Source organism: Protomyctophum bolini (assembly GCF_963924005.1).
Source record: "Protomyctophum bolini genome assembly, chromosome: 23".
Lineage (NCBI taxonomy): Eukaryota > Metazoa > Chordata > Actinopteri > Myctophiformes > Myctophidae > Protomyctophum > Protomyctophum bolini.
The window spans coordinates 13,064,046-13,077,829 of NC_137884.1; the positions used below are offsets into that span (position 1 = coordinate 13,064,046).

Genomic DNA, 13,784 nt, shown 5'->3' on the forward strand with positions numbered 1-13,784 from the left:
CACACACACACACACACACACACACACACACACACACACACACACACACACACACACACACACACACGTACACACACAACCTACAGTAAACTCCATACAGCTTATCTGGACAAGGGGGATCTGTTTGCCGAGAACGAACAATGCAAGTGTCAAGTGATTAAGGGATTAAGCAGAGAAGAGAAGGGGGTGTAGGGGGTGATCGTGCTCAGAAGGTAAACAGGCCCGGGGGCGAAGCAAACACATTACCACCAGGAAAGTACATGTAGTGTTTCCTCTTTCTGACTGCATGATTACCATGCATACGTTCTCACAGTGTAGAATTAATATTTGACTACCTTAAATATGAAACGCAGAATAAGGAAGATGTATGGACCCATTGGACCCCCTTTTTGGACTATATCGAAGCGAGCAGTTGATTCTGACCGCTTCATGATCCATCCTTACATTGTGTGTAAGGACAGACCACCCTCACTTGCACACATGCATTTACCACTATACTATAATTACTAATACTATTTTCTTCCGTTGTTTTTCATTTCTTTGTTTTCATTGTTTTTCTTTTTATATATATTGTTGTTAGTATCTTAACTGTATGATTGATTACATGATCAAATTATATATCAAGTCTTGTAGGCTATATGTAAATCTCAAATCTCAAAATAAATATAAAATACATGAAGTGCGACGGTAATAGCGACAGTTCCTTGGTCTCTTGCGCACATAAAGACATCAAATGGAATGGGAGTGTCTGTCTGTCTACAGTCAGTCAACAGTATAAACACTTGTTTCTGAGCAGGCACAGCACATGCCATGAGTCTGTTCCTTCCAACCCAAACAGGGACCCTCATCACTGATCAGTGACACTGAGGAATGCTGGGAAGGAGGAAGCACCACATTAGTCTCCTAAAAATAACACCACCCTCGTCTGTCCCGTTAAAACAGTCCCAACAGGTTCTTTCCAATGCCCTGTTGGAGGAGGGTCAAGGAGGAGGCATGTTCAGGGTCAACGGATGATGATGGTTCTTACAAATGACCTTCTAACTTGGCTTTGTAACCTCACCTCTGCTTCTTCACTCCATGCCCTTCATCTCCATCATCTGTTTTTGTCTCCCGTGGTCCGCAGAGCACTGATCCACTGATGGACAGACTTTGGGGCCCAGCTGGTGCTCAGCGGGACCAGGACCAACGCTCTGAAAAAACATACGCCTCGATTATGCATGGATCCTCACCATAGGGTGTTAGAACACTTCATTAATCACCTCCTCTCACTCTCTCTCTCTCTCAATTCACTTTGCTTATATTGGCATGAGACATATACGTTTACATTGCCAAAGCAAAAGTGGAACATAAGCATCAAAACAAAACAAATCAAAACAATGTAGCCTATGTACAAATAAATATTGAATAAAATAAAGGCGTAAACAGAGCTACATGTGTTACATTGCAACTGCATGTGTTACATTGCAGTCTGAAATAGTTATACATCCATATAGGAGGTTAGCTTGCCTTGGTATAAACTTTTGAAAGTTGACAGCAGTATTTCAATGTTGTGCATTCACCTGGCCGGTATAAAACATTTTCGACAAATTGTAACTATACAATATTGATTTCATTCAGTCAGACTATTTAAGTTTGTTTTTTTAAATTATATTGTGAGATAACGATAGAAATAGGCTACATTTATTTTGTATTATGGCCCATGGGGTTGATAATTGGTGAACTACATCCATCAAATCAAGTACTACTGCTGAGTTTATCACAGGAGGAGGAGGTGTTGCCATATCTGCTTATTATAAGCGACTTTGAGTTTGGACTTTGTCGTTCCGGGGGGGCTTGTTTCCCAAGTACCGGTATAGTTGCTTATTTGGGTGATGGCTCATAAATGTTCATGTTGTATTATATTATATGTTTAAAAAAGATCCCACATTTTGCACTTTTCTTTCAAGAAGAAAGAAATGGCAGATCTACAAGCTTGTAGATATTTTCAAATAACCGATGTAGATTAGGTTTAGAGTGCTCATGTAAGGCTATAGTCCAAACATGGGCAACTGGCGGCCTGGGGACCATCTTCACTTATTGGCCCACAGGTTAATATCCGAATACTGATATATTATTAATTTTCATAGTTCCAAACATGGAAACATAACCGTCTTTAATTACTTCAGTCTATAGTAGATTATAGCCTAGTATTTAAATTATATTGTCTTTTTATGTCCAATGTATAGGCCTATAGGCCTATAGTTGTATTTTAGTTCATAAAGTTAACATAAATATAGCTAAATGTATTTGAAACTAAATTATACTTTTCAGGATTCCAATTAAACAATAGCAAAACATATTCAGGATTCCAGTTAATAAATAGAAAAAATTGCAGATTTGTAAATCGGTTATTTTTGCTACGCCTTTGTAACAGATTGTCAAAGTAGGCAGGGCATTATTTACGAATACAGTTAAAACTTAAAATACAGAGCCTATATGCAATGTGCCCCCCTGGAGTGAGTGTGGGAATATATAGTGGCCCTCTTGAGTGAGTGTGGAAATTGTGGAAATAATAGTGTCCCGTCCCTTTCCATATTTCAAAGTTGCCCACCCCTGCATTCGCTTATTTTGGGCTTGTTTTCAAAGACCGCGGTTGCTTGCTTCTCTCGCATATCTGGCAACTCTGGGTGGAGGGGGGAGGTGGGTCTTTTTTGCGCATGCGCAAAATCCTTAACCCACACGCGGCTCTCGCCACAGTGCAATCCAATCTACTGTCAGTACTGTAGTAGTGTGTATGTATGCCTCCGCAGCGCGCGTGTCTCTCTCCCTTCTCTCTCACACACACTCACGCACGCACGCACACGAACACACACACACACACACACACACACACACAGGACAACAGGAGTCAGGACAGCCCTCCCTATGCTCTCGCCTCTCAGCAGCAGCATCAGTCTGTCTCTCCACTAGACTCTGGCCGTCATGGTGCTGCTCAGCCTCAGAGGGACTGTCGTAGAGACTCCTTATTGATCAACATGGGTTAAAAATTAAGAACATTACGCACGAGAACGATGCGTAAACTTGGACGCGCACTTTGATGCCGACAGAAGAAAATGTCCGTATTGTTGCGGGACGAAGACACGCGGTTTGAGTCGAGGACTACAACAACCCGAGGGAGAGACGACGGGACTTAGTGTTGTTGATTGTAATCTAAGTGACATCAATTTAATGAGAAATGCTTACGGAGCTGGTTTGTACCGCCGCGGCTGTTCTTCTCTACCTCAACACTCTGGACGCAGATTTCTGCTACGATGACAGGTAGGATATGGTCCTCCTCCTCCTCCTGTGGACTGACCTGGGTCCGTTACCTATGGCAACATCATCAGTGTTCATCACTATTAGCCTTGGATCAAGACTACTATCGTATCTATGTATTTGATCAAAATAAATGGTAAAATTAGAAGGTCACCCAGGTCTAATATACAATTGCTACAAATTGCTATAACAAAACCATCCAGTCATTTGAATTTGGGGCATAAAAGGAAGGATAACTTTGCATCTGATAATGATGTTTGTAGGCTACTGTGCATGTTCACATCTAGCTCTGGTCCAAACTTATAAGTAGGCTATAGAGTATAGTATATATATATAGCCAATTTTACATTGAGGTGCCAGATGCAGTCTGAACTTTTGCTTTCTATACGTATTGCCCTTGTCCGTGGCAAATTTTAGGTTTTCTTATTTTGATCAGAAGACTACATAAGATTACTGAATGTCTTCAGAATATACCATGACACTGATTTACAATGCCACTATATGGCACAATAGGAGTCCACTGGTTCACAAACATTTTATTTCCAAGGACCCTATAACTCTCCGAGTGTACAAATGGAACGAAATGGACCCACATTTGGTTCCATTTGTACACTCTCAGAGTTACAGACCTGCAGACCATTAGGATAAATGGATAAATAAATAAATGGATAAATAAACACAAATGGTCATTTAGCAGTTTGTGTTTATTTATTTTTATTTTTTGTACATTATGTCTATGGCAAAAAAAGACAATAATGTTCACCATGAACAATTATATGTATGGGTAGCCTATCTGCATCTACTAATACTATAGTCTTGATCCAAGGCTAATCAATCATCATTCATCATTATCGTCTGAGCTCATTCACATGGCATTTCTTCTTTAAACCTCAATTTATTACAAACAATATAGTGGCTTGCCGACATTTACGGCTACATTATGCTACAACGTGTCCCAAGTTCATGTAAGCAACACCATAGTATAGTAGGATACTATTGTTGTTAATTAGTAAGGCTTTTTACACGTGGCGGGAATATTATGGAAAGGGAAGCGCAGGCGTGTGTCCTATAGTTCTTCACTGCGTGGTGCCTTTGTTTTGTCTGTACTCTGTATAGCCTAGTAAGAGTTATTTGTAGAGTAGCCTAGACTATGATCTATTCTAGTCCACCCTAGGGGGAGGCAGTTGCATCAGATGATGACCTGTGAATTTAAATTCACCTTTCACTGTAAGGTGTTTTATGTTTTATTATGACTGGCTCTCACTGATAACTATACCCCAACCCTGGAGCTTTATCTGGATGGTAATCATTGCAGCCTAAGACTATCATAGATTTATTTGATTGATTTTTGACATTTGCATATAGATACGGAAAAAGTCAGACTAGATTAAATAGATCTATGATTGTGTGTTTGTTCAGTAACAGGGGTCTCCAGCTCTCTATTCAACAGAAAAATAGATACCGGTAAATTAGTTTGGAACACCAATTATATCCATTCAGAGACTAAACAGTAAACACATACAGAATTTATAGTCTGTACGTGGGTAGTCTCTCGAGACAGACTATAAGAGGGTGCTGTTTTTCCTTTGTTTGGCCAATGGGTATTGGATTGGGTACCCAGATTTGTATGTAGGTAAATTATTTAGAAAATGCAATAGTTAACTAGCAGAGCCACCAGTGTCTTCCAGTGCACTCCACTTCAAAGCAACAGGCTACATTTTTGCACGATTAAAACATTGTAGGGTTGAACAATACACAATTGTTAGGCTGTCACATCCTCTGCATTTAAAGTTACACTTGCGTATTATGCTTAAGTTCAGTTACAATAATCTACTTAAGAGTCCTATGCCATGTACAGTACACGTGGTTAAAATGCTCTTTGTGTGCAGCTCCCAGCATCAGCGTGCTACCCTGCACTCTACTCAGGGGGATCAGTCTAATTAAACGGCGGAGCATTGCTTTAAATTAGAATAATTTAAAACGCTTGAATGAATACCCATATCATCAACAACACCATGCTTCCTATAGGGTCCATTAGGAACTCATTCTGGAGAAAATCTGCCTTCTTTCTGCCCGTGCTGGTTTGGTTGTCCTTAAAAGGATATAAATGACCTAATCGTAAGTCATCTTTATTTAAAAGCACTATACAGTGAAGTGGGGCGGCGGCGACATGTAAAATAAGCAATCGCACAATAACTCATGCACCCTGAGATATGAGCTCATTCCGTTGCTGCTGCGTTGTCGAAATTATCCAAACTGATATGAATTACTCCTTTGAGGTAGGCTAATTCATTGTAATTCTTTATCCCATATGATCTGTGTTAAACCCTGAGCTAATAATAATAATAGCCTACATTTTATTACAAAAATACTACATTTCTGTATGGTTTAATCAGATGCATTGTTCTGCTGACATTGAACAGGTTGCCTTCCCCTTCGGGTTGAAATGGTTGTTGTCTGTCTGGTAGCTACTTAAACAGACATACCAGCGTACACCCTCATCCTCATTTGTCAACGCTGCATTTTGACCTCTGTGAGTTGGATGTGATGTGTGTGAGTGCGTGTGTGCGTGTGTGCGCGCGTGTGCGTGCATGCGTGCCTGCGTGTGCGTGCGTGTGTGTGTGTGTGAGTTTCTGTGTGTGTGGGGGGGGATCAGGGCGGACAAAGAAGGAAATGGAAAAGAGAGACTGAGTGCAGCAGGTATTTCAAAAGCTGTTTCGTCCTGCAGAACATTAGACAGTGTGTCTGGTGGTTGTGCTGTGATGTGCACAGCAGCTCTCCATCCATCAGCATCGTCCGCTTCTCTGACCATGACACAGTGAAGCTGTCACGCAGGTCCGCTCCTCTCCGGTGACAGATTGCTGTAGTGGCCTCTGTCCCGGCCGGCTCCAATCCCAGCCTAAGCACTCGATGGCTGCATCCCCACAGCGAGGGGTCACCCTCCACCCACCCAGTGGATCTATCAAAGTCACACTGATCATTTATACTCTGGGGACTCGACTGACTGACTCAGGGGGTGGAGAACTGGAGATGGACGAATACCAATCAGAGGTTTGACCTCGCCGGTCGTCGGTCAAACAAGTCTCTTTCCGGAGGTCAAGAGCGGCATGCTCCCTGTCTCTCCCCTCGGGTGTTAGGGTTAGGGTTGTAGAGAGGGACGTTCTAGTTGGAGGTTGTTGCAACAAGGGGCTTCAGAAAAGATGTAGTAGCTTCACAGTAATGTGTAGCCTATACGTCCTACGAGACTCCTGACACGACCAGCCACTAAAAACATCTCTATGGATCATGGGGTGTGTAAGTGATAGAAAACTAGAGCGGTGCCCGTTGGGCACTGGCCTACTTGGAACGATGCAAGTTGGAAATTAATGCCCCACCCAGTTATTATGTCTGTGTCCCTTTTATGCCCATATATATGGAGTTCTTTGTCAGGCATGCCCAAATATGGAGTCTATGCAGATGTCAGAACATCATTGTGATGAGCAGGTCAGCTCCAAACAGTATATGGAGATGTAGGTGTGATCAATTGGCTAAGTTGGACCCTGTCCAGAGCCTGGGCAGGGGCTTTTGTGCTGGTTGCGACCGACTCAAGGCCGGGCACTGCACTCCCTGTGGTGGTGTGGAACGTGTGTGTGGAATTTGAAGTCGGTGGGGCGAACAGTTCTAGAGTTACGTGAATTACAGACGTATACACAGAAGTACACGCACACAGAGGCGCGGTGCATTTATAGATAGATAAATAATTCATTTTTGGGTAAAGGCTTTGATAGTCTTGTTCCAGGCTAAACTGATGATCTTCCCTGTGTCTGTGCTTGCCCTGACACTACAGCTAGTACTGTATGTTTCATTATTTATTACACGCCTTTTATCACCCTGGACCCTTTGGGCCTTTGAAGCAGAACAATGCCTCCCGTCTGGAGACTCAAAGTTCTGGGGATGTCCTGGCAAAAAGGTCTGCTTTCTCAATCATGTCAAGTGTTTTTCCTGGTCAGACTCAGACGCCGGCCAAGCACTCCATCAGCCAATGGTAATACGTACCAATAAAAAATCTGTGCGTGAAACGACTGAATTTTACTGATTGTGAGGGAAAATCCTGCTTTTATTAGTTTGTTAATAACTGGTGCTTTTAGAGTCATTCCTCTCAACATCATCGCCTGTCCCGTCTTTGTAAGAGTTTATCTCTGATAGAGGCTGTTGAGCTGTTTCTGGCTATGTGTCCATATCAGATACAGACATGGGGGATTAATGACAATAGTTTACACTTTACACCTGTGTTGGTGACACAGATGTTTATGGGCCCATAAACTAAATGAACAGATGTGTGGGCCCATAAACTAAATGAAAAATAAAATAGTTACACACTCACCAGCCTCGATGTAGAAATATATTTATTTGGGCTATACTGCCAACGTTTTAACTCATGCCCTGTGTGCATGTGCGTGCGTGCAATCATTTTAGTTTTCCTTTTGCTTTTGATAGAATGTGATATAAGAGGGATAGCCCAACGGATATGGTTCTTAATTGATTAGAACATTGATTTGCTGTGAACTCTAAACTCTTGAAACCCTTGAATCCTCATCATCAAGTGAATCTGAAAGATTGTGATATTTCAACGGCACTGGCTTTTAAACAGCTACGTTGTGACAAATTGATCCAGTGATAGATGTCCCCAACCAGAGGAGTAGGAAACCATTCAGCCAGACACAGCAAGGACTCTTTAATCATATTGTCTCTTTATTATAAGCGACTTTGGGCGTGCTTTTCTGTAAAGTTGTTGGTAGTTGTTGGATTTTTGGTTTCTAAAGTGTAGTTCAATTTTGAATAACCCCCCCATCTAAACATATTTTGTGCCAGGGACCCCCTACCTACCTACCAGATGTGTCCAAAAATACGTGCCACAAATAGAAAAACACTAGATCGGCTATTCCATTGAAACAGAACACGTCCTAGCAGCACTTTTCAGAGCTGTGCGGATTCCTTAAACATCTTGATGTAACAGCCCAGAATTGCATTATGGATCCTTAGGGGTTCAGCAACGAAACCATCTTTCTTTTCTTTCATAGGAGAAAAGCTATTTCATCTTTGGGTGGGTGGGTGTCTGGCTATAGTTGAGATGAGGTTGATGTGGTTTGTTGATGACAGAAAGGACGACCACATTTCCTGCATATGCAATTCTGAAATTAATTTCGTATCCATAATCTTCTCCATGCTGCATCTCCTCCCTGTTAAAGCCGCTGTTTAAAAGTGTTATTGTCAGATGTGGAATTTAACTAAGTAGTACATGATTTATTCAAGTACTTTTGAGCTTTTGATTGTGAGCTCTCCAAGCTCGCAATGCGTCACTTAACCTGTGAAATGGGACATTCTGCATAATGGTTACTTTTACGTTTGGTACTTTTAAGTATATTTTTATGCAATACTTTTGGTATTTTGACTCTAATAAATTCTGAATCCAGGACTTTTACTTGTAACAGAGTATTTCTACATTGCAGTATTGATACTTTTACTGAAGTAAAAAAATATGAGTACTCTTACCACCATTGAGCGGGTGGGTGTCTGTCTAGTTGAGAGATGAGGTTGATGTGGTTCGTTGAAGACATAAATGATGGCCACATTTCCTGCATATGCAATTATGAAATTGAATTCTGATCCATATTCTCCATGTGTTATCGCCCTCATGTGTGTTGTTTAAAAAACAAAGGCCTATGATGCAGTTAATTGCAGGCCACAAATGGCACAGAGGTGACAGAGAGATGTGACTCTAGCTAGTCTAGAGTGTTGAGTCACAGCGGTGCCATCGATGGAGGCAACAAGAGTCACTGGGTTTCAACATCTGGTTCTTCTCTATGGAGGTTTCTGAGGTTGACCGATAAACGTATCAATATGGGAGTCGTCTTTCAGGGAAGCGTCCTCTGAGGTCTGACTATCATTTCCCTGACTCAAAAGTGTTAAGGAACCTTCTTGCACACCCATGTCACCCATATCAATAACATACTCTAACATATTGACTTGAAATGAAACAAACTCCCAGAAACACACAGTTTTCTGTTATTTACCGACTGTTATTTAAATGAAGCAGCGGAAGCCGACCAAGCTCAGCCCCGAGATGGGGGCACCACTGACATAGCAACACAGGTTTTTCAGAAAACTGTTAGAAGACATTTTGTAAAATAGGCCTCAGGGCTTATGGCTTAATGTTACATTTGTGCCATGTAAAACTCATGTTCACACAAAAGGCCCACTTTTCACGACACAACAACAACTTTGAAGATCTACTGTATACCTGATCTCGGCTTACTATACAGGTTGACACCTCCCAAAGTCATTGTGATCGGTTTCGGGCCATCAGAAAATACATGTTAGTGGGAGTTTCTGAGCCTCCAGTGGAATACTATACTAGCAATTATCTAAAATAAGCAGCCTAGTTTTTCTTTACACTCTTTTAGTCGTATGCCTGGAAAAGATACCAGTAAATACAGCATGAGGGAGAAGTTGGCGACAGTGTTTCCATGTCCGCTTATTATAAGTGACTTCAGGCTTTTTTTCTTTTCCTGTGAACTTGTTTGTAAATGAATGGGGGTAATTGGGCTTGTTTGTAAAGTGCAGTTCCCATTCGGCTGCTCTACTGGCCACTCACTCTACCTCTAGTCTAAACCACTGCCGCCACACAAGCTAAAATAGCTCTACAAGCTATTTTCAACTAGCCAATACATAATAAGTGCTCATGTGGCCTATGGTCACTTCTTTTGGGCTTGCCTTGCTTTCATAGACCTGGTTGCTAAATCATAAATAAATAAATACATAAATCATAAAATCTGGCAACACTGATAAGGAGGCCGAGCCAACCAAGTGGGGTGTCTGCCTCTGTCGTGGAGGAATTTTCACCAAGTCTGAGACATAAATCAGCATAAAGACAAGCAAACAAGAGAATTAAATGTAACAATTCGGTGAGAGAAACGCTCAAATAAGTGTTTATCAAAAGAAATACGAGACGGCTTTTGAGGTGAGGGAGGAATTTCAGCCACATTTTGGGTACATCAGGGATTCTATGTTTTAGAGGAGAAACAGGCGAGGGCTGAAGAAACGTGTGGTTTGGTGGTGAAAGAGCGTTTTATTTACAGTGAACGGTCGCCATGGATATATTCATCTTAAAGGACCATGTGAAGAGTTGCCATAAATGCTCTAGTATTGAAGTATTAAGCATTAACATGTGTTTTTTACTCACTGCCCATGAAAATAATATTACCATTGATGTCTTCGCATTTGTAGTCCCAAGCTTTGGGAACGGGGGAGAGCAAGACCCATCAGTCAAACAATAGGAGGAGGAGGAGGGAGCAGACTCATCTCATTTTGATTACTAGCAGATTTAACTCTTATAATACTTTGTGGTCAATTTAAAGGAAATGTCAACAATCTACAGATGTTCTGGGACCTAAATGGCTTTCAAGCCACACATGAGTGTCAGTGTGGAGTATTATGTAATTCCTCATTTGATTTACAGTGCATGTCAGTCTCTAATGGTTTAGGGAATACAGGACAGTGTCTGCATGTGTTGAAACTTGTGGATGAAATGTTACTATTAGTTGAGAGTTGTACACATTAAAATCCGGAGTGTTAATTAACTACTTTGTAAATTGACCTGCACGGGTCAGTGTTTACACTCCCTGAGTTCAAGTTTTAAATTGACCTGTGCTAGAGTGCGGTCTAGCCACCACCAACCGGCGGGGACTTCTGAATCGCTGCTCTCCACACTCTCCTACCTAACATCTGAGCTCTCCGGTGATGTTAGCTAAGTGTCGCAGTGCGTCTACATAAGTGGTGTGCCTCTTGCATCGCCTGGCTCCCACAGTGTCAGTTTGCTTGCCACTAGTTCCAGGTGCCTGACGCTGTTCTTGCTCTGACTTTGTCTTTGACCCGTGGCGTCCATGTGAGACCTAGTGCCAATCCGTAGTATTCTTGGGTAGCCTCCATCCAGGGCCCTTTCCTGTTGTGCTGCGAGGGTCCATGTCTCAGCCCCATATAATATAGCAGTACTGACTCCATTGTGAGGGTCCATGTCTCAGCCCCATATAATATAGCAGTACTGACTCCATTGTGAGGGTCCATGTCTCAGCCACATATAATACAGCAGTACTGACTCCATTGTGAGGGTCCATGTCTCAGCCCCATATAATACAGCAGTACTGACTCCATTGTGAGGGTCCATGTCTCAGCCCCATATAATACAGCAGTACCTTAGAGTATATATGAATAGAGAAGGCACCCAGAGGAAACCCTGAGGCGAAATGGACATAGTGGCCGAATGAAGGTATTGCAGCCTGGCCCCAAACACATGAACGCGCTGACCGTTGACTATCATTGTACACGTTCACGACGGACGACGCTCGTGCGCGTTCAACGGCAGCGCGTTCATGTGTTTGGGGCCACTCACCATTGCAATCCGTCCCAGAACGCACTCTGTTCCTACCAGGAAGGAGGAGTGAAATCGCCTCATGCGCTTTTGAGCAACTTAATGCAAGTGGATGGAAGGAGAACTTGTGTGTCTTCTCTATTCATATATACTCTAAGAGCAGTACTGACTCCATTGTGAGGATCCATGTCTCAGCACCATACAGCACTGCCACCCAAGTGTGGAATGCCCTGACTCCCTCCTTCAAAAAAATCAAATTGCTGGCATCCTTTAAAACAGGCCTGAAAATCCACCTTTCAGCATGCCAAAGGGAGAGGAAATGATCACCCCCCCACCCCTCATTTATGTGTTTCTTAGAAGTTAAATCTTCCGAAATAGATATTATTATTAACTCAAATATATTGTAGCTCCATATATCCTGTATGTTCCACAAGGATGGTCAACAATTCTTTGACATGAAACAGCAATACATCTCCATCCAGACTCCCTCACCACAGCTGTCTCTAGTGTCTCCTAAACTCCTTTGGTGAATTATTGGATTCCTCAAACTGTCTGCCCTACATCCTGACCACAAGGACTAGACTATATGGTCAGGCTACTGCAACAGCATCCTCCATGGCATCACCTCCAATGCCCTCAATAAACTCCAATGTGTTCAAAACTGAAGACCCATCTGTCCAGAATTGCCTTTCCAAGTTGACTTTGTTTAGTTTAGTTGTTTTCCCATATATGTTGTTTTCTTTCACCCTCTCCCACTGCATGGCTCCCACACACGCACGCACGCACAGCGACTTTGAGTACTTGGAGCGCTATCTAAATGGTTATTATCAAGGAAGCTAGCAGGTTAATATGTTGAATATAATGCATTGCTTAGTAAAAGTTTATAGCACCCTTATGTCTCAGAGGACCAAACATACACACATGGTGGCCTGGGGGGATGAGATGGTCTGTTCTCATCCCAGTGCGTGCTGCCTCCTCTAACCCTTGGCTGGCCTTTCTGCTCCGTGAGCCCCGGCCCCGCCTGCCCAGACAGACACCACACCGTCGCTCTCAGAATGCAGACCATCTGCACATCGACCCGTAACGCTGGTTACTTTACCACGGGCGATTGCGTTTCTGTGTGCACCGGCAGCGTCGCCAGATTCACATCCTTAAAGGTCACGCATGCTTGGCAGAGTCCAAACATAGATCAGCTGGGGAAACACAGGGAAGCTGTCAGAACCTTCCCTAAAACATGCGGGGGCAGCGTTACACGCGTCCCAGACTCTCCCAAATTGTGGAACGAAACTCCCCATTGCAGTTAGAACTGTCTGCAGACTCACTCCCAATCTTCCACCGTAATCTGAAGACTCACCTCTTCAGACTCCAGTCCACCGTAGCCCGTAGCACTTGCCCTAGCCTTGCCCTTTGACGACCCTGCATGCTTATGCAAAGGCTAAGATTAATTTGTAGACCTGTTGTGTATAGTTCCAATGTACATATTATAGATTTATTTAAAATATTATACGGTTTAGACTGAGGATTCTTGATTATTGATTGATGATTATTTGTTTACCTATATGATCCTAGATGACTATATGCATGTGAGGTGTTTACCTTGCTTAATGTAAATCGCTCTGGATTAAGAGAGTCTGCTAAATGCCTAAATTGTTAATTGTTAATGACATTACCAGATGTTAGATCAAAACCATTCTCTTACTGTACGTGTTGCTTATCTGATAGCTGCCTGCATGTGATCTTTATGCTGTTCAGCTGGAAGTTGCAGAGTGTGTGTGTGGGGTTGAGTTTCTGCCACGGAGCATTAAAGTCTCACTCTGTAAGCAAAGCTCACTGTTCTGGTTTTACATTACACTTTGAAGCTGGCATCGTCTTCATCCAGTTCCAGCTACAAGGTGGACTTAAAACAAGAAAGACATCCCAGCAGTCGTAGTGCAATATGACACCAGTCTTGGAATCACAGGGATGCCTGTGCTTTGCCTTTCTACCTCTTCTAGTCAATAGTTGTTGTTGTATTTTATGCACTTTTTCTCTGCGCAAAACATCTAACATCATTAAGAAATCAGACATGAGTGCGGCACGGTCA

General features: G+C 42.5%; 1 protein-coding gene across 1 annotated transcript in view; it reads left to right on the plus strand.

Moving 5' to 3' along the window:
- The first annotated feature begins 2,866 nt into the window (after positions 1 to 2,866).
- Positions 2,867 to 13,784, plus strand: part of tmtc2a (transmembrane O-mannosyltransferase targeting cadherins 2a) — a 70,558-nt gene continuing 59,640 nt past the window's right edge. The window contains exon 1 of the mRNA XM_080758005.1: positions 2,867 to 3,297. Within this exon, the coding sequence (XP_080614131.1) occupies positions 3,215 to 3,297 (83 nt within the window). The 5' untranslated portion in view covers positions 2,867 to 3,214. The remainder of the gene's footprint in view (positions 3,298 to 13,784) is intronic.